The sequence below is a fragment of the Montipora capricornis genome, chromosome 6 (genome assembly GCF_036669925.1).
Source record: "Montipora capricornis isolate CH-2021 chromosome 6, ASM3666992v2, whole genome shotgun sequence".
Lineage (NCBI taxonomy): Eukaryota > Metazoa > Cnidaria > Anthozoa > Scleractinia > Acroporidae > Montipora > Montipora capricornis.
This window is the reverse complement of record NC_090888.1, coordinates 42,232,293-42,257,292: the sequence shown is the minus strand read 5'-3', so window position 1 is coordinate 42,257,292 and position 25,000 is coordinate 42,232,293. Positions and strand designations below refer to the sequence as shown.

Here is a 25,000-nt window from a genome sequence, read left to right as displayed (position 1 = left end):
GAGGGCGGGGTAAGAGGGAGTCCCGGACAAGACTAGAATAATTGTGACGTGTGATGGTTGCCCTATTGTTTTAAACAAAAGTTCTTTGTGCAAATACAAAAGAGCAACCATAACACGTCACAATTATTCAAGATGGCGGCGCCCAGGAAATTTGAAAACCTGAAAACCAAAACAAGCGTTTTTGAAATTCATTTATTTCGGATACAAACGATTCCATTGGAAAACGTTGAACAATTTTGATTGTAAACATTATGTTAAATATTTTGAAGTTGTATTCTTGTTTTAGTGGAGGTTTCCTTTAATAAGGGCAGTGGGCAAGATTAATGACAATTCTTTCATGCTCATCTTTCCATTTCTTTATTTAATTTCTCTTGTTGGAACTTACCGACAGCTACAACTAATTCCACAAAAATAGATGCCCACATAGATACGCCCTGTCCGCAAGAAAAACCTTAAATTACAATGACCACAACCTCGTTTTCTGAGCCCGCGAGTCTGTGCTCCCCCAGCAAACAACTATTTCAACGCAAACCGCTGGTCAGTAACCTGGTTCTGGTCATTGCTGTCTAAGGTCTTCTTGTCCGCAATCCTTGAGCGTTGGTTCACTACAAAAGGTGCCACCTTGTTTTCATAGGCTCGAAAAGCACCCATTGTCAATTTCGATTACAAGTAAGAATGAATCAGAAGAAGACAAGTTAATCGGTTTAACACTGATTCATTACCAGTAAGCATATGTCCTCTCAGCGAACTATTTTGCGAAAGTGTTGGGGAATATTTGAAAAAACACTTATAAAATCATCTCACAACTTAATGATTCAAATTGGTGGATATGTTTGGTCTAATAACAATAAAGATGGTCATGCATGGGCAGTTTGAATAGTGAAATCCGAGGCACTCTTCTCTCCTGTGGCAATTTAAGAAACAAAGTACAAAAAAGAAAAGAGGAAATGTATGCAAATGCCACAAAGTGCGTTTTTAGTGATAAAAAGAAAAGACCGCTACAACTTATGGCATCGAGTCTACCAAACAGAGCCCTTTTCAAATGGGAATTTGTTTTTTATTGCTCCTTGACGACGCATTAAATATTGTCGGCACTGACAGATCATTGCACCTGTAAGCAGAGCTCAAGCGCAGAAGATTTAGTGCCTTTAAGTTGAACATTTCATGGTCACTGAATTGATGTATTTGTATTGTTCCATTTTCATTTGTGTGTTGATTTTTAGGATAAAATCCTTCTTCAATTCTGTTATCAGTCGGTTATCGGTCTACTAAAGTAGACAACTGAACCAACATTTGCGCTTAATCTGTCTTCAATTGTTAAGTGGTCTTAAGTTCATTTCATAAATCATGGAATCTGCCGTTTTTCAATCAGGTGAATGGACCAAATTGATTTGGGTTTAATGTAAAGTCAGTCAATCAAAAACCGCTCAAATGATTACAAAAATTGCGATTGCAGTTGCAATTGGGAAAGAGCGGTAACAAATTGTTTGGGCTAAAACCCACGTACTATCACAATTTTAATCGAATGGTCAAACTGAAGCACTTTTTGAGACAAGCTCACTCGTGTTGTCTCGTTGGGTTATATCGGTATTCTATCCGTTTTGATGAATACGTGCAGTTTGTAAGTAAGAAAGGTAAGTACAAAAAACATATTGTACCATTCAGTTTGAATTGAGATAGCACCACAGATATCAAAAACGCCGAAGAAAGGATCCGTAATTTCAGGCGAATTTCAACCCCAAAGTTCGGTCGAAGAAATACCGAATTGATTGTAGAGATTTGTAAATGATTTTCTACCTAGAAAATGCAAAAGGACGCTGACTAATAACAGATAGTTGCTGCACTGTCTGACTTTTTTCATAACTTGAATATCGACCATTTTATTTAAAAGCCAGTAACCCATGATACGAAAAGCCGATCCTTCTACTCCGAGGAGGCAGATTCTTTGAAACCAGAAAAAAAGAACATATGAGGAATGTGAAGTCTTACGCAAGAGGCTCCAACATCGCTAAACACGCTTGGTCTTCAAATCACTCTATTGACTTTGAAAATTCCCAAGTGATTGACAAGGGTTCTTCTCGTACCCGCAAGACACTGGAATCTTGGCACACCGCTTCGATAGATCATGCAGATAACAATTCTAGGCCGCTCCCTAATCAATACTCCATTCTTTTAAAAAAGAACAATTAGTTTTTTTTTTTGACAAATATTTTTTTCCCGTTTTTATATTCTTTTTCACACCTATTTTTGTATATATTGTAGTTGTCATCATTTTTTCCATTCATTTCCATTGAAGGCTGTAGCCTGACAGCCGAAAGCTCGAAAGTTTTTAACTGTATATAGCCAGTGAACGTTTTTTATAATTTTTTAATATGTTTTACCCTGGCTACGGTTCTTCTATTTTTGAACAATATTAACCTTGCAGAACTGAAAAATAAGTTTAAAATTCACTAGAGCCATGTTACAAGTAACAGAATCAGATTTAATAGCTTTGCAACTTTCCCCTTCAGCCGTCATGCAGAGCTGCTCAAAAGTATGTGACAACTTAGTGCGGAGGAAGCCAGCTGAGGATTGGTTATCGGAAAGCCCTTTCAAAAGATGCCTAACAGCGTTGGATCTGACCTTTCTAGGGGTAGGGTCGGTAGTCGGTGCAGGTCTTTACGTCGTCACTGGAGAGCTAGCACGTGACATGGCCGGACCTGCCGTCATTCTCTCATTTCTCCTTGCTGGATTTGCTGCTTTCTTCTCTGGAATTTGTTACGCAGAGTTCGGCTGCCGTATACCAAAGGCTGGATCCGCTTATATCTACTCCTATGTGTCAGTTGGGGAGTTTTGGGCTTTCGTTGTGGGTTGGAACATGATCCTGGAATACTATATAAGTGCAGCTAGCGTAGCACGAGCATGCAGCGAATACATAAATTCGTTTGCCCAAGGCTACATATACAGATTCTTCATGGAAGACATTGGTACGTGGAATGTTCCTGCCCTCGGAAGCTTCCCGGATTTCTTAGCCGCAGCTTTAGCCGTCACTTTCACTGTCGTAGTGTCACTGGGTGTGACCAAGTCATCTCTGGTCAACAAAGTCATGACTTTCATAAATCTGTCTGTCATTGCGTTCATCATTTTCACAGGTTTGTACTATGTGGATGGTAAGAACTGGACATCGAACTTTGCGCCCTACGGAGTGAGTGGTGTCTTGAGGGCAGCCGGAAGCTGTTTTTATGCATTTGTGGGCTTCGATGTCATAAGTTCCGCCGCTGAAGAAGCAGTCAATCCCAAGCATTCAGTTCCATTGTCCATCATTTTAACTCTAACAATCAGTTTTTTGGCCTACTTTGGAGTTGCCATTGTTCTTACACTTATCATGCCATATGATCAGCTAAATCGGTTTGCACCTTTAGCTGAGGCGTTCGCCCAACGCGGCTTCAGCGCTGCAAAATACGTAGTCGCAACTGGAGGACTGTGCGCAACAATAAGTACTTTGCTAAGCCAATTGTTTGCAGCCCCTCGTGTGGTGTACTCTATGGCGTCTGACGGATTAGTGTTAAACTGGTTTGCGCATGTGCACGAGAAGAGCAAAGTTCCAGTACGTGCATCGGTGACTGGAGGAATTTTGGTTGCAATTCTGGCGTTGCTGCTTGATATTAAACAGTTGGTAAGTTGGCCTTAGTAGTCTATTCCCTGGTTCACTTCATTTCTCTTTCGTTTTCAAAACGATACATCCGCAATGAAAAACATTAGAATGGAAAATAGTTTATTTATACAGTTAGAACGTCTTTACACTCAGCCTGAAAAGATGCAATGAATAAGTTAGGAAATCGTATGAACACTTGTTGTCAAGTGATCTGTCGAATAGTTTAGCCCAAGACTTACAGTTTGATACAAAATTCAATGGAAAGCAAGGTAAATTCCAGTACCTTCCATCCACTATTACTGCTGCCGAATGGCCACAACGGCAGCTAACGGCAACCTAGCACACACAACGCAAAACCAAAACGTGCCGTTTACAATACAAATGTAATTTGAATTTGCGTATACAATCCTTCTGCCAATTGACACCCATTACAATGGTACTACCCTTTGCATTTCTGCGACTTCAATTCCACTGAAGAAGCTAGGACTTCACTGACAAACTAACTATAAAGTCATTATTTCTCTGAATCATTCCCACTATTTTCTCTTCGCCGAGATCCGGTTAAAATCTCAGATCAGTTTAAAGAAAGCTAAAGAAATTAGCTTCTTTAATAACGTAAACTTACATCACTGAATATAAAGTCTTCTGCTTAAAATCCATGCATGTTAACTCCGCTTAAAGCACATCTAGCTCTTCGGATAAGATCCCTTATTTTTACATGGCGTCAGCGGTCACAGCTAATCCTTGTTTCAGCTTAAGTCGAAAATTAACTTCAATTCTCAAGCACTGATATTTTTCCTACAAGGAAAGTAGTCGGAAAAGGTACTGCGAAAAGGAACCGTTCCTCAATACTTTTTGGTCAGATTTATACAAAAACTATGGAGGGATAGTTTAAAGTAGCGCGCTTTTGGAAGTGTTATCTTCTGTTGTAGCTCCTTAAATTCCAACTTCCTTGTGTAATGTAATACCGAGCATGTGACCTGTTTGTACTGTTAACACACTCTAACAAGCACCTAAGCTATGGATTCCAAACGGCTTTGTTCAAAAAGGGAATTCTCTGTTGTTTTCAGGTTGAAATGCTATCCATAGGCACAATATTCGCTTACACCATGGTTGCAATCGCTGTATTGGTATCTCGCTACACACCGGGAGTTCAAAGCGTCCTACTGGAAAAAGGTGGCACCAGGGAGAGAACTAACAGGTGGTTGGAAAGTATTTGCTGTCGACCTGGTCAAACAGAAAGCAAAGATGGGGTATTACCGGAAGTCAGTTACCAGCGGATTGAGAGCAACTACGAAGGCTCCCCGGAAAATTTAATCAAACCTGATGAAAAGACAAGTTTTCGAGCCCGCGTCGGGACATTTGTGCTGACTTCATCCATAACGGGGTTAGCCATTTGCCTCACTCACACTGGTCCACAGTTGGTTCGAGGTGACGCATGGATAGTTTTTCTTTGCTCTGTTTTTGGATTAGTGATTATTGGCTCTTTAATATACATTATGAGACAACCTAGGAATTCCGCTACATTTCCGTTTATGGTACCAGGGATTCCTGTCGTTCCGGCGATTTCAATATTTTTCAATGTTCTGCTGCTAGTTATGCTCAATCACTGGACGTACATTCGATTCAGCGTGTGGATGACTCTAGGTGAGTGTTCACTATATCTTTTAAAAGAACCTTCGCCCCATTTGGGTTTCATCTATAGCTACACCCGATGTCGGTAAGAAAATCAATCATTGCTTTGTAAAAGGGCCATTTACGAGTTTATTAAACTTCATTTTCAAACTGTGAGTACAAGTCTTCCCAACAAAAATTTTAGTCTTCAATCACAATCAACACCGTTACTAGTTTCCAATATAAAAGGGTTACCTTTGCACTTGTTTTGAAAAGGAAGATGAAGTGATCGCAGAAGAGGCCTTTTGAAGAATCAAACTTTGAATTCTTCGAAGATCCGTCCGGGATGGTACATTCTTAACTAAGATACTTTTCTAGCGGCATCTTCATGAGTCCCCATATCCTGGTAATGTTTACATCTCAAAAGGAGAGATCCAATGCATTTCAATTTTCCGCGTTAAAGTGCTGCTGTGATCAAAAGATGACTTCCTTTTTTTCTTCATGTTTTTAAAGTGTGTTTGCTTAACAACCGAGTGGCAAAATTTTAAGCTTTGATTTTTATCTAAAGCCTGTTCACTTTGAGTATTTCACCAGCGATGGATCCGCCATTACTCACGTTCAAAACTGGCCGATTGGATCTCAGAGGGTTGGATCTAGGGAAAGGTGACGTCATTTACTCACTAGCTTAAAATTTCAGGATTTGAATGCATCTTATTTTATATGCAAAACACGAATTTAAAATCTATTGAGTCTTTGACGTCATTTTCTCAATTCAGTTCTCTCAAGATTTTAAGGTTAGTAATGGCAGACCATTAAATAGGAAAATTTCAGTTCAAATAAACAGATGTCTTTTTGAAATAACGGCGTGAAACTTGGGTCACTTACTGTTTAGTTAACATGGATTTGAAATCCAAAGAGAAAAGAATTGATTTTTCGTCATAGTAGCACTTTACTGCGATTTTCATAATTCTGCGTAATCTTACCTTCAAGCGCCAAACAGCAAACTGCGTTTTCGCTTCCATCAATCAAATTTCCGAACATAGCCGGGAAGATCGACTCCGCCTCCGGAAAGTGAATAGCCGGCGGTCGTTTTTCTCCCCAGCAAATACGTCTGCGTTCGCAGGCTAGAAAGTGAATTCGAGTTTTTGTTCCGTTCACAGCTCGAACACGATAATGATATGTTTTTAGAAATTATTCAGTAAAATGATTCGTACAGATTCCATCGCTTTCCATCGACGTAGAGTTAGAATGTACGAATGTACCGTGGGAACCAAAGATGCTGATTGGTGGGTTATGCCACGCATCAATTGATTTCGTCATGTGTTATTGGCGTCGGAAGTTTGATTGATGGAAGCCCAAACGCAGTTTGAAGAATTATGAAAAACGAAGTGAGTGAGCAGTGACCCAAAACTCTTATCATCGCGCATGCCTTCAAGAGATGGGCTTCTGCAACTGGTTTAAGACATCTCGTCCTTGAGCAATCAGGAATACAAAACACGTGAGCTCACATTTCCATTGCATACCAAAGAAAACGAAGGCGGCTGTGGATATGTACTAGTCTACTGTATTTGTTTTGTTTATTTATTTTTTATTTTTTTTCGACTTTAGGCCTTCTGCTTTACTTTTTCTATGGTTACAGTCACAGTATTCAAGCCGTCAGACCAAGCGAAGGATCAGAATCGCCGTTCATTTTATCACAGACACCAGATTTTGGCAATAAAGTTGAAGAATATCCACCATCATCATCTCGGTGACGGCGCTCTTCTTACCCAGGCCTATCACTCTTCAGCCTGGTTCGTCTTTTATGACGTCTTCATATTTCTTTTATGTCAGACTTCAAGTTAAGGCTGTATTCTTTTTTTAATAACATTCTTTTTAGAGTTTGAAATGTTCATGACCATTATTTGTTAAAATTCTCATAACTTCAGGCACTAGTAGGAAGAAAATAGGCAATTTGAACGAAACGTACACGATAGCTTCTTCCCTGGGTCCAGGTCACCCTAAACAAAGTCCAGGCACTGGTTCTTCAAAGGCCAGAAGTCATTATCTGACAGTTCCATTCTGTGCGGAAAAGATTTTAGAAGTTGAAGGGAAAAATATGTCAAGTTGTTGGTTGAGGGAAGGGTTTTCCCAGAGGCTGTGTAAGGCCTCTTTCGGCTTCCCAAAATCAACAAATTCAACTTCTCTGTAATTTGCACGCTTTATACATTTTTCTTTATGTTGTATTTGTACTCATTAACATTTATCGGATATTCATGTTCAGATTTGTATTTCATGTAAGGCCGGTGACACCCGGTTCAACATTTGTTCTTTAACAAATCGGTTGCAGCTCTTTGTTCAACAAATTTTGAACAGTGTGTCATGCAGTGTTGAATGTTGAAATAGACCGTTCAACGTGTTGAACGTTGTTGAACGAAATAGAGAATAGTTCTATTCCGTTCAACAAGTTGCCCCTTGTTGAATGGCGCTAACCAGTCGTATTCTGGTCTCGCGTTCACGTGAGTTGGAAGGTTTAAAGGGCCACCGACAACCACAAGTCTTTGCGGGCGTGCAAGCTATCGGCGCCATTTTCTGTAACACAGAAACTAGTATTTCTTGAAAAGTCAAATTCCATCGCCTCACATCGTCGCGTTTTGGATGCCCAGTAGCTTCAAACTTTGTTAATATTTTCCTTAATGTTTAAATATTGTATTTTTGGCGTTATTTGGGTGTTGTGTTCTTGTTAAAAGCGAAATGAAAACTGTGAAGAAAAGTCGAAGGCGGGGAAGGAAAAGCGCCATGTTATTTGGCTCACTACTTCAACCTTAAGATTATGGAACGAAAGGAGGAAGGCGTTTGGATTAAAAAACAAATCGAACAGCGAATTCGCAGAAGTTCTTCTTCATGGGATGTTTCTGAAGCGAACCGGCCGATTCGATTGCCCGGATAGTAACAACAGCAAAGGCGCGCAAAGGACACTGGTTGTCGGTGGCCCTTTAATATAGAGAATGGTGAAGAATCATCTTTATTTAAATGGAACCACGATAACATATGTCAGTTGACTGAGCGTTGTGACAAGTTGCCCTGTCTCTACAACACCAAATCGAAGGAGTACAGAAACAGGCACCAAATCACAGGCTCCCCAAGCTGAAAATACGTGGTGTATGCAACAGTTTGTGTATATAGAGAATTGTATGGGAAAATCATCGATCGTAAAAAAATTGTGTAAATAACTATCTCATTTGAAATAAAGTTTTCCTACCTCAAATGTGTGACCAACTTGTCTCTTTTGGCGAGTTTCGAGCCATTCTGACGCCGTTGAGTGAAGTCATCCGGAAGGCCGTTGCTGAAATAATGGGAAGGCCGGTGACTCCATCCATCGCTGGCCAGACCTCACTCCACAAATCGTTTTCTCCTCAACAGGAAAAGTCCCGAATCGCAATAAAAACAACAGTTCCATAAAGCCCAATAAATTTCACTCCAAATACGTGTGTTTCGGCGGCCGAAAGACTCGTGAAGAACGAAAACTTTGCCTTAAAATTCACCTCTTCGGCTTTCCTGAGAGGCTTGTGACCGGGTAGTCAACAACGGAAACTCGCAAGATGGTTTCAGCCTCAACTCTGATTGGTCCATTTGAATTTGACCGCGCGCTGGCAACACGACCGTTGTTGACTTGTGAGTACTGGGCAGTCAACAACGGTCGTGTTGACAGCGCGCGGTCAAATTCAAATGGACCAATCAGAGTTGAGGCTGAAACCATCTTGCGAGTTTCCGTTGTTGACTACCCGGTCACAAGCCTCTCAGGAAAGCCGAAGAGGTGAATTTTAAGGCAAAGTTTTCGTTCTTCACGAGTCTTTCGGCCGCCGAAACACACGTATTTGGAGTGAAATTTATTGGGCTTTATGGAACTGTTGTTTTTATTGCGATTCGGGACTTTTCCTGTTGAGGAGAAAACGATTTGTGGAGTGAGGTCTGGCCAGCGATGGATGGAGTCACCGGCCTTCCCATTATTTCAGCAACGGCCTTCCGGATGACTTCACTAAACGTCGTCAGAATGGCTCGAAACTCGCCAAAAGAGACAAGTTGGTCACACATTTTAGGTAGGAAAACTTTATTTCAAATGAGATAGTTATTTACACAATTTTTTTACGATCGATGATTTTCCCATACAATTCTCTATATACACAAACTGTTGCATACACCACCTATTTTCAGCTTGGGGAGCCTGTGACCAAATACATAAAGCACTGAGGCAAATTAAATTTTGCTCATGTGTGATAAGTGGTGCTACTAACTGAAGCAGCTCCTCGAGGGAAGTGGTGTCCCGATGCGAATGAAATTCAGTTTCTGTAATTAAAATTGAAACATCAATGTTTCAAAGTTCCGGCTCCAGGGTATACTATACCCCAAACGATGTCATTTCTCTTTTTCAGCCATTCTCGAGTCCAAGTAGTGTGTTTGTTTATCTTTCTTTGGCAGCGTTTCAGGATTACTGATTTTTACTGCAACAAGACTCGCAGCGCACAATGACAACAACCTTTCGTCATCCGTCACTGATGATTTCCAAATTTGCCGCCAAATATGGGAAGAATTCTTAGTTCTTGTTCAACAAATGTTGAATATGTTTACAACCATTCAACAACTGGCAACATTTTCATTCAACAGGATGCAATATCGTGAAACATTTCAATGGCGGATCCAGGAGTATTTTAAGCGGGGTGTATTGAAAGAATCATACTCTGACAAAAGTCGAGATAGTTCAGGCTGCCACTTTGAATTTGTTTACGTTTGACATTAATAAAAATGTTCACGTCAGGTAAACAGTATCTGTTCCATGCAATAAAAAGCAGATAAATAGAAAAAAAGGAGCCAAAATGGGGTGGCTGGCCACCCGTACAATGTAAAATGTTCATGCACGTAGCCATTTTGATTGAAATACCCGTAGAGTTAAAGCACAGGGATTGGTATCGATTGTTTGCAAAGATGACGATCGTGGCGGCAAGGTTTGCTCCTTTTCCTCAGTAAAAAGTTCACTGAATTGTTTAATAAAGTCTATCAAATATATCCAAAATCCTTCCTTACGAATATTTGAAGTTAAAACGCCATAAAAGCAGGGGCCCCCAACGAGAATATAGTTCAAAACCATTAAACATAGCATTGTTAAACGTATTTTAGTATTTAAACGGTAGATGTAGGCATATTTTTATCCCCTAATTTTTTTTATCTGTTCGGATTCCCTAGCTGAAAGTTTAGTGATTCGAAAATTCTAGGGATCAAAATTAACCTTTTCGAAAATTTCAGCCAGAAAAAAGGCTCCCGAAAATTCTAGTTGACCCTTTTAGGGTAAAAATCCGTTAAAAATGGGCAACTATACCATTTTTTAGATGTTCGGAAACCCTAGGACAGTCAGGCAAGCACGAAATTTTACAACAAATGTTCCGAAAATTCTAGATCTCAAATCGTCTTCCGAACAGATATTTTCCGAAAATTGACGTTGGGTGCCCCTGTAAAAGCTTATTCGTTTATCCACCATGTATTTTCTCGGCTGTATCTACTCGTAATTCTTCTACGGGTAAACTGGTGTCTACCCCGGAAAAAACGGCTGGGTCTACCGGGTAAGATCGATGACGCCATCGCAAAATTATATTAAATGAAAAAAACATAGCGCTACCCGTTACCCTTACACCGATTTCGGGGTATTTTAAGGTCTCTAATTTTTACCCAATTTGTACCAGCAATTTTTCCTTTTCAAGGAAAACTTGCTGGTGAAAACGAGGCTTTATTACTTGTTGTCAGAAGTCCATGGGCGCCTGTTGTTGTGCTATCTACAGAATCAAATGTACTTGCCACATAATAGTTGCTGGCGTGGACGGTTTACTCACGCAACCATGAATATGCACACTTCAAGCACATCCAAGGTAAAAGCGTTTATGAAAACCGTTTCCCGGAAAGTTTTGTTATCCTATCACGCAAATTAAACGCAAGTTTCGAAATTCACTTGAAAATAAATACTAGGTCACCGCCGAACTTGTTTTTAAGATGTATCCATGCGCAACAAATGTCCTTCAGACGTTCCAACAGACATGTAATTTTCCACATACCAAATTTCCCTTCAACTATGCTTTTGTCTATATTGATAACACATCAAAAAAATTACGGAATATGGGACGTGTAACTGAAATGGGTTATATCTTAATATGGATGAGAGAAAAATAAATTTCGAGTCGAAGTCTCCTTGAAGTAATTTTTTTAAGCGCACCTTTAGATCTAATCATGGTATGTTATAGTAGTAATGAAGGAGTCAAGTCTTGAATATTCAAACTCTGTCATGTTATCCCGTCGATCACATTGAATCCATCCAGAAGAAGGTACCGTGTATAATTTTCCTTCCCTGTCTTCAAGGCCTTGGCGCTTTGCTGGTACAATACGCAATCGCAGGAATGATGGGTGGCAGTGTGTAATTAAGAAGGCCCAGATGGAAAACCCTCTTATATATTTCCTTTTCCCAACCCGCTGATCCTCAATCCCAAAGAGTATGACAAACGCTCTTGAGCCAGCTCTCTCGTAGTGTGATAGAGCAGATGAATAAACTGTAATTCACGTCATGTACTTTGCTTTCTGCGTTGTAGTTCGGGTTCTCTGCAATTAGGTTTAATCAGTGAATGGACATAATTCGAATTGGTTTAACTCGCTTTTTTACGTGATAACCGAAAAACTCGCTCATGCGAAATACGTGAAGAAAAATGCAACCATGAACCGGGCAAGGCCTCGTTTTGCTATATTATTTGGTGTCCTCAACTTTTATTTTGACTTTCCTAAGCAGACTTGGGTAATCGGAACCATTTCCATTTCAGTTTGGCTAAGAAAGTATTTTTTTAATCGATATCGAGGTACCCGGGGTCTCTTCCGGCAGTGCCACATCCCGTTTCCCTTAGATCCTCGAGATGGCTGGGATGCAGAAAAAGGAACTTGAACAATTATAAAATCTACAAAAGAAGAATTGAAGAAAAATGAAAGTGAGAATTATTATACCCGCCTTTCCCGTGTTTGCCTCTGGAATTTTCGCGCGTCCGAAACTCAGGGAAATAATTAAACCACAAAATTTTAAATTGGCTCAAATCACTAAACCCCCACTAAACTCTCGTTGCTTGGCCATCGTTGCTTGATTAAACGTAAAACACAAACAGCGGTGATAAACTTGCTTTACCAACACGTTTTATAAAGACTTGACGTTTTGTATGCTAGGCAACAACAAAACGACGTCTCCATGACACAAAAACGGAACTTTTTAACTTGAGGCCCACGTTTAAAATGATCTGGCACACGTCTGGCATTGGAAACATAACATTCAGAACATTGCCGTGTCGTGAATTGTGTCGCGCAACAGTTGTGTAGATTGAGTCCTTCTTGTAAGTGTTAAAACTAGTTTGAGCCTCCTTAAGGATAGCGCTTGTTTATGGTTAGTGTATGTAAGCTAAAAATTAATTTCTTTTTTTCTTTTTGTTGCTACACTGGGAAAACAATTTCACCTGCCTCGCGTGTTTTACTCGCGGGCAAAGCTATCTCTCAGAAGAAATGTCTTCTTAAAACTTAGCATTGATTAAAAAAGGAAATGCCAAGATGCGAATTCTGCATGATTTGGAGGTACAACTGACGCCAGCAGCAGCGCTAAAAACAACAAACTCCCACAATTTTTGCACAAAAACACTTTTCCCGGCCTGTGTGGGTTGTTAAGAATTAAGCAATATTTGTGGCGGCAGTAATATCTGATCAGACCGCAAACTCGAGGTCAAATGCCCTTTTTTATTTTTGGGATGTTAAGAACAGCGAAAATTGTTTGATTCTGCCGGTAAATGTTGTTTGCATCGTCAAGTGCAGGCCATTTTAATCTTTTGTGACGCTATTTTCAATATTCATTCACTCCGTGAAACACCTACGTTTATGTCAGCTAACCGGAAAAAGTTCCCTTTTGTTTAGCTGATAAAACCATACCACCCAACTTAGTCCTAGGGAAAACATCAAAATTACAACTTAACAAGGCCCAGCTCCATCGAAGCTCTTGAAGCCTAATGGAAATAGCAGCACTATTTCTCTTTTTTTTCTTCGATATTGTTCGTGTTCTGACCGACACGACACTGATTTCATTAAATAGAAACAATGGCTCTTAAGGATGAGACAGATGTTGTCATCATTCGGCCCTGTTTGGGATCTTTACCGCGCCATAGGGAAACAACACTATCAAGGGCGCGTGATTTACATGTATACACTTCTGGCGAAGCGGTGGTACCAGGTATATGTAACATGTAAATTTTGCTGTTGCTGTGACGTTACACGCAGTGTCGCGAACAATTGGTCGTGGGCCATTTGTTATCGTACGTCACAGGATGAGTGTCATGCAAATTTATCAACAATTCTGAATATCGCATGTCAATTAAAATTTTTGATTCGATTTTCTAATATTCGCCGTTTCGAGGCACTCCGCAAGTTTTCAACTAAAACTTCTACTCGCTCTTGTTGTGACGAAGATTAAGTTTCTTTACCCAAGAACGGTTTGCCCCCTCTCTGAGGGAGCGAATTTAATGATGACACTAATTTAGAGACGTTTTTTAGGCAAAGGGAGGTTTCTAAAACTTTCATCAATTAGCCATATTGAAAACTGAAGACCCACTGGGAAGAAAGCGTTTTACGGTGTTTAGAGATCTTCAATGATGACCCTCGTGCGATTTCTTCGGCTTCTTACTCGGCGAAAAGAAATCGACAACGATCTCTCAAACTCTCAACTTCGCCGATGCTTGAACGTATTTGATTTAACTTCCATTGGCGTCGGAGCGACTGTGGGAGCGGGCTTGTACGTTGTTACCGGACAAATAGCGAGAGATGTTGCCGGACCGGCCATCGTGTTGTCTTTCTTCATCGCAGCTGTTGCGGCTTTTCTTTCAGGGATTTGTTACGCGGAGTTTGGTTGTCGAGTTACGAAAGCTGGCTCGGCCTACATTTACACTTACTCTTCTCTTGGGGAAATTTGGGCCTTCATCATCGGTTGGAACATGATCTTAGAGTACGTGATTGGAACAGCTTCGCTTGGTAGGGCAAGCAGCGAGTACATTGACTCCATTGCTGGAGGAGTGATCCGGAAGTTCTTCATCGACAACATTGGACAGTTTAATGCAACAGGATTAGGTACCTACCCAGACTTTCTGGCGTTTGCTCTTGTGCTTGCTGTTTCTTCGATCGTCGCCAGCGGAGCCAAACATTCCGCGGTATTTAACAAAATTGTCACGACAGTAAATATGTTGGTGATCCTGTTCATCTTTGCTGTTGGCTTGTTCCATGTCAACCCAGTCAACTGGGCTGGCTCCCATCAGTTCCTGCCTTATGGGGTGTCAGGAGTCTTAGCTGGAGCTGCTAGTTGCTTCTACTGCTTTGTCGGTTTTGATGTGATCGCCACAGCAAGCGAGGAGACCATCAACCCTAAGAGGGCCATTCCTCTCTCCATCATGTTGTGTCTTGTTATTAGTTTTCTCGCCTATTTCGGCGTTGCCGCCATATTGACATTGATGGTGTCCTACGACAAGCTAGACAAGTTCGCCCCATTACCAGAGGCTTTCAAATCGGCTGGTGTGCCTGCAGCAAAGTATGTGATAGCCGTTGGAGGTCTCTGTGCCTTGGCAGGATCTCTCATGAGTGGTATATTTGCTGTACCCCGAATCATGTACTCAATGGCTTCCGACGGTCTTCTATTCAAGGTTTTCTCTAGAATCTACGAACGTACAAACGTTCCAGTCATCTCTATCGCCTTCGCTGGGCTTCTGTCAGCCATCCTAGCCCTTCTGCTGGACTTGAAGCAACTTGTTGAAATGCTTTCCATTGGCACCTTACTCGCTTACACCCTTGTTTCGCTCTCTGTACTCGTCTTGAGGTTTCAGCCCGGAGTGGAAGACGTAGATTACGACGAAGAGACCTCGAGCTCTGTCCGAAGTTATAAAATCATATGTTGCCAGAAGACGCTACCTGAATCAAAAGGTCCCGAGTACAAACCGCTTGGAAATGTCACAGGTGACAAGAACAAAGACAAGAAAGACGCGGAAGAGCCCACAGACGCCACAAGTCAAATTGCAAACGCTGCTGTCTCCTTGATAGTTGTAAGTCTCGCGGGTTTCTGCGCTCTTTTGATAGCAGGGTGGGGAGCATTAGGCGATGGAGAAGCATGGGCCATATTCACGGCAAGTTTGCTTGGCCTTTTCATCATTTTTGGTGTGGTGGTTATGCAGTTACAACCCAAGAACAATGCGAGATTCCCGTTCAAGGTTCCCTGTGTTCCAACGCTACCCATCGCCAGTGTTGTTGTCAATTTATTCCTACTTCTAAAGTTGTCACCGTGGACATGGGTGCGATTCGGAGTTTGGATGGTTTTGGGTAAGATGTTTAATTATATTTTCCCCAATACTTTTTCATGTGATTACCAATGCAGTTTTTGTCGAAAATTTCTTTCTTGTAATGTCTTTATTCTGATAACATTACACCAACGTCAGAAAACTCAAAAATACGTATATACGTATTTTTTTGTGCGATGTGTTTTAATCTTTTCAAAATCAATTTAAATTTTATTTCCCAGAAATTTTTTTTGGTCGGTTAAAATTTTAATGACACATTGCAGTTAAAGCAACGAAGGAAGATAAAGATTCGCATAAAATCTTGTTTTGATATTAGCATACGTTAAACGCGCACCTACAAGTGTTTTTTGAAAAGCCAGTTAGAAATGTGTCAATGAATTAATTCGGTGGTGAGGCAATTTTCGAGCAAGGTGTTTATTCAAATGCAAATCGATTGCTATTGCATATCAACATGTACGTTGCGTCTGAGACTAATGAGCTGTATCCCAGTGATCATTTCGAATTGAACTATTCCTTTATAAGATGTAGTATTTTATCGTTGCAACTAAATATTCATGCAGAATTCTAGGCCACTCGACCCGTTGAAAGCAATGCGGATGTTATATCTCAGTTGTAAACAAAGCTTTATTCATGGGGGAGTAAAGTTCTACGCAGTTAAAATAATTCTTACAACCCAAAGGTTTTAAGGTTTATCTACTTTGCTAATTTCGTTTTACTCTACGCTTTTACGAATTTTTTTCCCATTTATGTCTTTCTCGCCTTCACCTTTATTCTTGACAAACACAAAGCGGAAGAACATTAAGAACAATATTGTACTTCTTCTTGACTCGACCAGTTTCATGTATTTATTTTACTTTAAACAATATTTTTCCTATACTCGAGTTTTAGCCCATGCATCCCACGTATGTTTCCATTCTGAGTATTAAGGTCCACCGACCTCCGTAATTTAATTGTAGTCGTTTATATACCAAGTTGAAAAGTGAAATTGTACTGAACGACATTTCGTTTCAACAGTGGAGTTTGTTTGGATACAAAGCAAGGTTTGAAATATTAACTGGTTTTACCAATTTTTAGACTGACTGGGCATTAAATGAAAAAATATTTCCTTTCAATTAAAATACATGTTAACCAGCTGCAAGATCTTTTTAATCCCTCCCCCACAGACCTACAAAAGCATTTCATTTGAAACCAACCAAGCTTTAAGAAGTTTCCTGTTTCGTAGTCCAAATTATGTTTTCTTTTGTTGCTGTTGTTTTTTTTTTTCCATATATAATCCATTGAAAGTCTTCGGATCTCAAATTTTCCTGTTTGGTCACAAAGACGAATTGATGGACTAAACCGGAATTTTTTTTTCTTTTCTTGACGATAACAATAAAAAATTATAATTTGCCATATTTAGTCTCAAAATCGTTGTTAAGGTGTCGGTAAAGGAAAATGAGGTATCCGGGGAAAAATGAAATTGTCGCGCCGCAATTTTTTGCATTGGGTCAAACCATATATCATATTAAAGCTAATAGATTGAATTATTTGAATAAAGTTTTGGTTTTTTGGTATTTAATATTGCCTTTTAGTTTTGAGGCCTCAAATTCAGACTCACCGAGTCTACTACAGAAGCTCCTGCCCCTTCGCTTTATTGTGAAAATAACCGCACTTTCAGTTGTTCCATCTTAGTCACAGATAAATGTACTCCAATACTGTGTGAGAAATTTTTGATATGTTAAGAATTGAAGGAAATCAAATTTACTTCACATCCCACCGATTCAAGATTTGCAAAAACAAAAAATTTGAGCGAGACGCCCAAATTTACCTTGAACGAGACCTTAAGTAATGGTCCGGCTAAGAAGCAGGCAGCCCAGCGGCAAAAGTACTTAGAAGCTGCTGCTCCAATCGAGTCATCTGATTGGCTAATATCGGAAAATGTCGAAAAAAGATGAGAAAAAAATGAAAAAAAAGCCTTTTTTGGATTTCTTCTTCCCCATGCCCTTGATCTCTGTCTCTCGGCCAAATTTGGGCATTGTTCTATGCGCCATTCGCCAATCGGCAAATGGCGCATAGAATCTTGACGATATTTACAAACATAGTTTTTGAAGGCATAATGATTTGTTCTACGAAACAGAATCTAATTTTTTAGACGGCAAGTCGATTACATTTTTCATTGAAATTCAAATTTCGCGCTTTTAGCTGCTTACACCAATGGGAACAGCCGAACTTAATTTGATTAAAAGTGTTGGCACATTTTAACTAACCGACGCTATTGCCGCGGGCTATTGTTTTTCTGCCTGCTTCTTAGCCGGACCATTACTTAATTGTGAAGGGTCGAGTTTCCTAGTTTATACTCTGACACGATTACACTTTTTTTTGAAATCGCGCAGGTGTTAGATAGAAAAATAGATTGCTGTTTCCTATTTGCTTTAACGCGACACGTTTTTATTGAATTTTTTTGTTCTTTTTTATTGCTCTGTTTTCAGGTGTTTTGTGGATTATATTAACGTGGGTTATTTATTTATACTTTTTTCTTTTGACGCGAAGCAAATTTGGTGCTCTCGGTTCACAAATGATCTTCCATTAATAATCACTTTCATCTTTTACATATACGAGAGGCATAATAGACAGACTAAAATGACACTGCAAATCTCAGAAATCGAAATTCATAATAAAGCGGATGTGGAAACGCATTTGTTTTTCGAATTTCAGTTTCGACTGTTCGATATTTTGCAACCGTGCTGACTTCATCTTTCTTTCATCTCTGTTAGGTTTTATCATTTACTTCACTTATGGAATAAGAAACAGCGTCGAAGGAACTCCTAAGCAGGATGCCAATGACAATGATTTTATCCTTCAAGGGACTCCAGATATTGAACAAGATATGCACGAAGTGCAACCCACTCAAGTCTCTGAAGACAAACAGCCTTTAACTTCGAGCCTCGGCGATCAACAGTAATGTATGAAATAATATACATGAAAAATTTTCTCTATTGTGATTGGCTAAGAGAAATGCAGTTTCCAGGTAACATAGTGCAAAAAGATTTAACAAACCAAGCATTCTGATTGGACAATGATCAAAGAAAGTCTCGGATGGCCAAGCAAATGGGAGCAACGGATGGTGCAATTTTTAGCATGATCCCCGTGCGTTTCTTCTGATTAATTATGATAATTTCATCTTGACATTTTTTCATGTATATTATTGATAAGTAATCCCATGGTTTTTCTCGTGCAATTTGGAATAAATAAGCACTCGTAAACGTTTTCAAAGACTACAAATTTCACGTGTCCTAAGGATGTTTTGTTCTTTAAAACAAAATCTCGTCCTTATTTATTCCAAATTGCACTCGAAATCATGCGATTACCCATAATAACAAATACGAATATATGTAAACGTTTATTGGTTGTTTCCAGTTACATGAAATCACTATTTCAAGAATCGAAAGGTTGAATACTGTTTCGAGAAAGGTTGCCCAAAAGAAGCATAAAAGCGTACGCGACAATGCCGGAAGGCATTATGGTAAACTTCCAGTTTGAGTCAACGAATACATCATAGCAATGCTATCGAAAACGTCATCTTGAAATACATGCTCACGCTATGTTACCGACATGGAGATATGAGTGAGTTTCAAAATTCAGTCAAATGATCCACGCCATGAATTTTATAGCAAAGGGTTAGGATTCACAGAGAAAGCATGATTCTGAAGACCTAACCTTACTTAATTCATGTTTTTTTCCAGAGAAAGTAGGAGAAATGTACCAAAAATCGTGGCGCACGTGCAGAGCCATCGTTTTTGCTTATGAACCCTTTCGTTTTTGGATGTGTTTTGGTATCGTGATAGCGAGAGAGAGCTTCAAATATAAGCCTGTGCGTACTGCCACGTCATCAACGCTGTATCCCAAGAACTCTTTCATTCAAAGAGCTCGCCACCGTAGGTGTTCACTGGACGGTCGTGGCATCTTCGACCTGGGAGTTACAAGTTGAATTTATTTTATTGAATATCTCCCATATTACCTTTCAGCATTGTCGCGAACGCTCTTACGCTTCTTTTGGACAACCTTTCCCTAATCAGCTGTAAACAAACAACATATGTGGCCCATCACTCTCAAAAAGGAGAACTCAAATTCTACGTAATTTTGGTCTCTCGTTAATTTAAATAAATATTAAAAATGGATGGCTTTATTTTAGAGTTGAACCCAACCTTAACCTTGCCAAACTGCCAACTCTATACGCCCACCCCTATAATCTTTGGTCTGAATCAATCTCCCAATTTCATAGCTATTTAACTGTTTGTGGACTTTCTACTTCTTTAAACCTAACAATGAAGATGAGAGGTTTAGTTCATGAGAATGTAGGTGCCTTTAATGACAAAAACCCGTTTTGTGGCTGTGCTGAGAAGCAGATTTCTCGATGTCAACGCTTGGAAGAATTTGTTATACACCATAGTTGTCCACTATTGGCCTACCAAAAAATCATACCGAATTTATATATGAAATGGAGTTAGTACCGAAAGCAAAGACTGAAGCATGGCAAGCACCTCTGCAAACTAACCATTTCAAATCGGGAGTTAGACCTAACTACTTTTGATTTACGGTTTTGCGATTCGTAGCCTGAATAACTTTAGAACAGTATGCGCTGTTACAGTAATAAGGTCGAAAGCGAAAACGGCTTCATTTTGAAGGTGCATTCTTCTCGAGTTTTGGGTGCTTTGTTTTCGACTTGAGGTGCTTCATGCATCCTTCTTTAGAATCTTCATTAAATTCAAGGCCTGTAAATTAATGTCCACATGTGCCGTGTGTTTGTGGATTTTGTAAATACCGCGTAATTCTTCTGAAAACCAATAAGTGAAAACATTTGAGAAATGAGGAGGCCACAGTAAAGACAGAAAGGAACAAAGACAGCCGAGGTATTCTACACAATCTGGAAAACTGATGAATTTCCTCGGATGTTTGATCAGATTAAAAATCGAAAGTATATTATATTATAAATTAGACCCTGGGAATCCAGTCTTCCTATACATCAATAAGTGAATGGAATTTCAGCTCGTTTTAATAAAGTATTTATTGTTATTTTTGTACTATAAGTTAATGAAGGAAATTACCATTGGATATACCGTATTATTTTTTTGTATTGCGTTGACGCAATGAAATTTTCTTTTGTCTTATTCCTTGAGTTCGCTCATTAAGAATTGGAAAAATCAAAATTTACTTCCTCAAACTGACACGAAGACACACTATAAAAGACATGGTACCTTAAGCAGGTGCAGACGATTTGTCAATTGACCGTGGACGCATACAGAGCTCTGTAAAGCCTGGTTTTCACTAGCAACGCAAGCACAAAGCGCAAGCGTATTAAAGCACAGGCGCCCCAAGCTCACAACGCGATTTTGCAATGCATATGTCAGTGCATATAACTATTATGTAGTAAGAGAGTTTAATAGTAAAAAGAGTTTAAAATTAAGTTAAGTTGAAAAACCGATTGTCTTTTTCTCGCAGTAAACTTTCCCTACATCAAATATGTTGTTCACTTCTGTTTTGCTTCGATTCATCAGCCATTGTTGATATAGTGAAATCAGTACTCGTTTATACACTCTCAAGCGAGTACTGATTTCACAATATCAACAATGGCTAGTGATTTAAGTAGCTGATGCTACTGAGAACGAACGTCGACATGGGCATTAAAATCAACCACGGCATCCGCCATTTTGTTCAAATGCTCAGACGCGGGGAATATGGAACGAGTGCTTTATTATGCTGTGTTTCGTCTCACACAACGCAAGCGAACACAAGGAAAAGGGAAATTTTATATCCTTGTGTTTATGCTTGCGTCAACCCCGTTTTCACGGTGAAAGTAGTGCTCGTACGCTTGCGTGCGCTTATATTTTGGGTTAATAAAATAGCCCTTTCAATTACAAAAGAAGAAGAAGAAAACGCGAATGTACATGGAAATTAATGAAAGGGTATAAGGTATTATGTCAGTTGGAGTCTAGTCATCATTTTCCTTGCTTACGAATTGGGTAAATTTTCGAATCATGTAATCTGAGTTAAGTATTGGTTTTCTTTACAGAGCAGTTTTCAATTTAGTGTGTAAACCAAACACGAAAGTGATGACTTCGACCAATAACAATATTTGCAAACAGTGCATATCGTAGCAATTCCATGTCACTTGCTCAAAGCCTGGCTTTTGGTTTTCTTTCTCATTGGTTGATAAACAAGCGCGGGATTTTTAAATCAATCACTAAACGTATAGCAATTACAATCCTGCAATTACGTTCGACAGTCATTTGAAAACTGCTCTTAAGCGAGAAAAGCAATTTTAGGATATTCTTAGTAATCAGAGGCTAAGTTAATTTTAACGCGTAACTGAATATTACCCCATGATATCACATTTTGATCGGTGAGTTTAAGAATCTAGACGGCGAATTTAACAAAGCACATGCCTCTGAAGTTTGTTATGAGCAAACTTTTTAACTCGTAGATACACGCTAATTCTTTAGGGACGTGTACACCCGACGACTTTGAAGTCATGTAAGTTGCTCGGAACGTCGCTGAATTGCATTTAAAATAGCAGCGCAGCGCCATTCTTTTTCTCAATTAACCTTTTGTTTTTAAACGTCCTCGTCGCTCTTAAAGCCAGGTTTTCACTTTCGACGTAATCACAAGCGTCTTATGCTAGTAAAAAGACATAAGAATCAAAATCAACCACGGCATCCGCCATTTTGTTCAAATGCTCACACGCGGGGAATATGGAACGAGTGCTTTAACTGGCCAGACGTAACAAATTTCCTTGTGCTTATGCTGCGTTTCGTTTTCACACGACGCAAGCTACGTAAGCATTAGAGCAATTAGAAGGAAAAGGAGAATTTGGATCCTTGTGCTTGTGTTTGTGTTTGTGCTTATGCCAGGCTTAAGTTTCCTTAAACTCTCTTTTAAATTAAACAAGTATTTGCGCGCACACTGTTAAGTTTGTGTCGTGCATTTGTGGATTAATCAATAAACTTACAGAAGAAACTTCAAAGGTGCGGAGCTTTTTATTTCGTTTTTCGTGGGAAGGGGGGTCGTGTAAAGCGAAGAAAGTGTTTGTTTTAAATTTTAGAAGACGTTTTGTCTATGTTTTAGAGGGTTGATTGGCTTTTAAAACTAATTTTCCCCTCTTTTTTTCTGCGAATGGAATCATAACTTTGTTACAATGACGCAACACAGTCTCTTGGGTGATATTCATCATGTAATATAATTTACACAATATGCTTGTGCTTAGGCACAGGGGATGATTTGTCAATCAACGGTGTACGCATACAGAGCTCTGCGATAATTTAATTTGTTCAATAGAAAAGCCCAAAAAAGCTCTAACGGCAGCGTGTCCGTAACATGTGATAAGATGTTATCTGTCTTTCTTTTTTAAAATCACGAGTAACTTTTCTCATCCTGGAAATATCTTTTTAAGGCTTCCGTCTTTGTGTTGCTGTTTGTTCATCGCCATCTTGGATTATCAGTCGTATTTGAATGATTTCGAACAAAAACAGAGGTCTTTTATAGCGCATCTTCGAGTTTAAATGGATTATCAGAGAGAGCTACAAGTTTATAACAGCCGCAGGGAGCACGAATTGGCAGAATACCCGGCCACTATTGCAGTCTTGTAGCGGCATCCTTTGAAGAACGAGGCATAACAATAGACGCTATTTATATCCGGGTATTCTGCAATTTTGCCAATGAAGAAAAGTAAGCACGTTAACCAGCAACAGACGGAACCGGAAGTGAACATAAGGCATCCAGAACAGTAGTCTCTCCCAAATTTTTAAACTAATCATCTCGGACAGTACTTAGTAATATATCTGTGGTAGTGTCGAAGCAAGTTAAAAAGAAAAACAGGACTATCCTTTATAATTCCAGTTGAAATCCGTGGCTCGTCGAAAACGCCGCGTGCTTGAGCCACCTGATGAAAACATTGTGTACTTACAAAATAGGCACGCATTGCGTACGTGTGGTAGTGCAATAAATGTAAATGTGCTTAGTTGACCGCTCCCTCACTACAAGGGCTTTTCAGGATCACTCGGTTCAATGGGATCGGACCGAATGCATGCAGTAACACAGTAACTTAGTAACACAGCGCTTTATTCCATATTGTCAACTGAGCTGCGTTTTGTCTTCCAGGATATTGTCTTTGCGTATTACGTCCGTATATTATTATAGTGCCATGGTAGATGTCTTAGGTAAATAGCCCCCTGAGAAGACATGTGGTTACTAGCAAAATACTAAACCCATTGACTTCGAGGCTGACATGTTGATCAAGTTCCCTTACAACTTTTTTTTTCACGACAAGTTTAAGCGTGCACTCTGAGCGTCTGGCAGCTTTCTAATACGAAAGTTCACCGAACCTATGTCCTGTCCGGCGGAGTAAGTATCTGGATGGGAGACCTCAAAAATATATCACTTTGCGCCAGAAACATAGGACCAAAAATTCTATTTTAACGCTCAAAAATGCAAACTAAGCAAGGCACAGATTTTGTTAGCCTGCTTTAAGCGAAGCAAATATGGATGCAAAAGTAAATAAATATTGATAAACAGTTTTTAGGTAGAGCAGAAGGAAGTTTTCAGGACGGTCCATCCAGAATAAAATATTTTGCCATCGGCAACAAAATTTGTGACATGAAAACAACAAATTTTGAACCGCCAATATAAAAAGTTACCATCATCGAAAGACATTTTGGTAGATTTTTACTACGTTCAATTTTCTATTGTACTTTTGGCTGCACAAGTAAATCGCAAAATCGAAACGACATCGAATTCAGCGAACGCCGTGATCATGATACCTTGCGTGTTTACTCGCGAAACAAAGGGACACATCTGTGTCAAAATGCCGGCAAGACACCGGGTTTTTGTTTTTGTTAGTTTTTTTCTTTCTTTCAAGTGCTATAAAGTTTGAATTCGAATTCAACACAAAGATCACAATCGCCTAACTCCTGGGGTTGACCATCATTTTCTGCAAAGTCACAAATTTACTCTCCTAGACAAGGTTATTTATCACCTGTTAATTCCATTGTTTTGGACATAGCAGCTACTTTATTATTCGCCAGCGTCACAAATTATTGCGAATTTGGGGCTCATTTTGTTGAAACCCAAGCACTTTTCCAACAGACCTGTTTATTTTCGTGATCTATGCACGTGCTGCGGGCCTATATGCACTACGGACACTCTTACGTTCTTACAACCCGGTGACATAGTGTTTAGTACACTTGCACTGCACTACCACAAAAACGTAATAGCACTTAAGTTCCTTGAAAGTCTTCGTGAAAGACGTATCTATTTCCCTGATGTATTTGTCTCTTTCAAATTGCGATGAAGACCCTGGGAAATACGTAGAATGAAATTTAACCTCTATAGTTGATTTAGTTTTGAA

The 25,000-nt window shown here is 39.6% G+C and overlaps 2 protein-coding genes and 1 long non-coding RNA gene across 8 annotated transcripts in view; 2 read left to right on the top strand and 1 right to left on the bottom strand.

Annotated features, from left to right (window-relative positions):
* The window catches only part of LOC138050529 (cationic amino acid transporter 3-like), an 18,769-nt gene extending 8,726 nt beyond the window's left edge, over positions 1–10,043 (top strand). For 4 of the 5 annotated variants that reach the window (XM_068896853.1, XM_068896855.1, XM_068896854.1 and 1 more), the window contains 3 exons: positions 2,511–3,655; positions 4,705–5,281; positions 6,857–7,573. In XM_068896853.1, coding sequence (XP_068752954.1) covers positions 2,516–3,655; positions 4,705–5,281; positions 6,857–7,002 — 1,863 coding nt within the window. In that variant the 5' untranslated portion in view covers positions 2,511–2,515 and the 3' untranslated portion in view covers positions 7,003–7,573. Of the gene's footprint in view, positions 1–2,510; positions 3,656–4,704; positions 5,282–6,856; positions 7,574–9,706 lie in introns of those variants that run through there. The other variant, XM_068896856.1, reaches the window with a different exon arrangement.
* Positions 10,044–10,877: 834 nt separating this feature from the next.
* The window catches only part of LOC138052171 (uncharacterized), a 24,756-nt gene continuing 10,633 nt past the window's right edge, over positions 10,878–25,000 (bottom strand). For both annotated transcript variants that reach the window (XR_011133017.1, XR_011133016.1), the window contains one exon: positions 10,878–12,213. This is a non-coding gene — a long non-coding RNA (uncharacterized lncRNA). The remainder of the gene's footprint in view (positions 12,214–25,000) is intronic.
* On the top strand, positions 13,666–22,621 carry LOC138052169 (cationic amino acid transporter 2-like). The gene is made up of 2 exons (XM_068898545.1): positions 13,666–15,643; positions 18,375–22,621. The coding sequence occupies exons 1-2, from the start codon at positions 13,933–13,935 to the stop codon at positions 18,560–18,562; spliced, it is 1,899 nt and encodes a 632-aa protein (XP_068754646.1). The 5' UTR covers positions 13,666–13,932; the 3' UTR covers positions 18,563–22,621.

Excerpts from the sequence above, each read along its gene's own strand:
- LOC138052169 (XM_068898545.1), top strand. The coding sequence starts at position 13,933 with ATGATGACCCTCGTGCGATTTCTTCGGCTTCTTACTCGGCGAAAAGAA. Across the intron at positions 15,644-18,374 it reads CGGAGTTTGGATGGTTTTGG|GTTTTATCATTTACTTCACT; the intron begins GTAAGATGTTTA and ends CATCTCTGTTAG.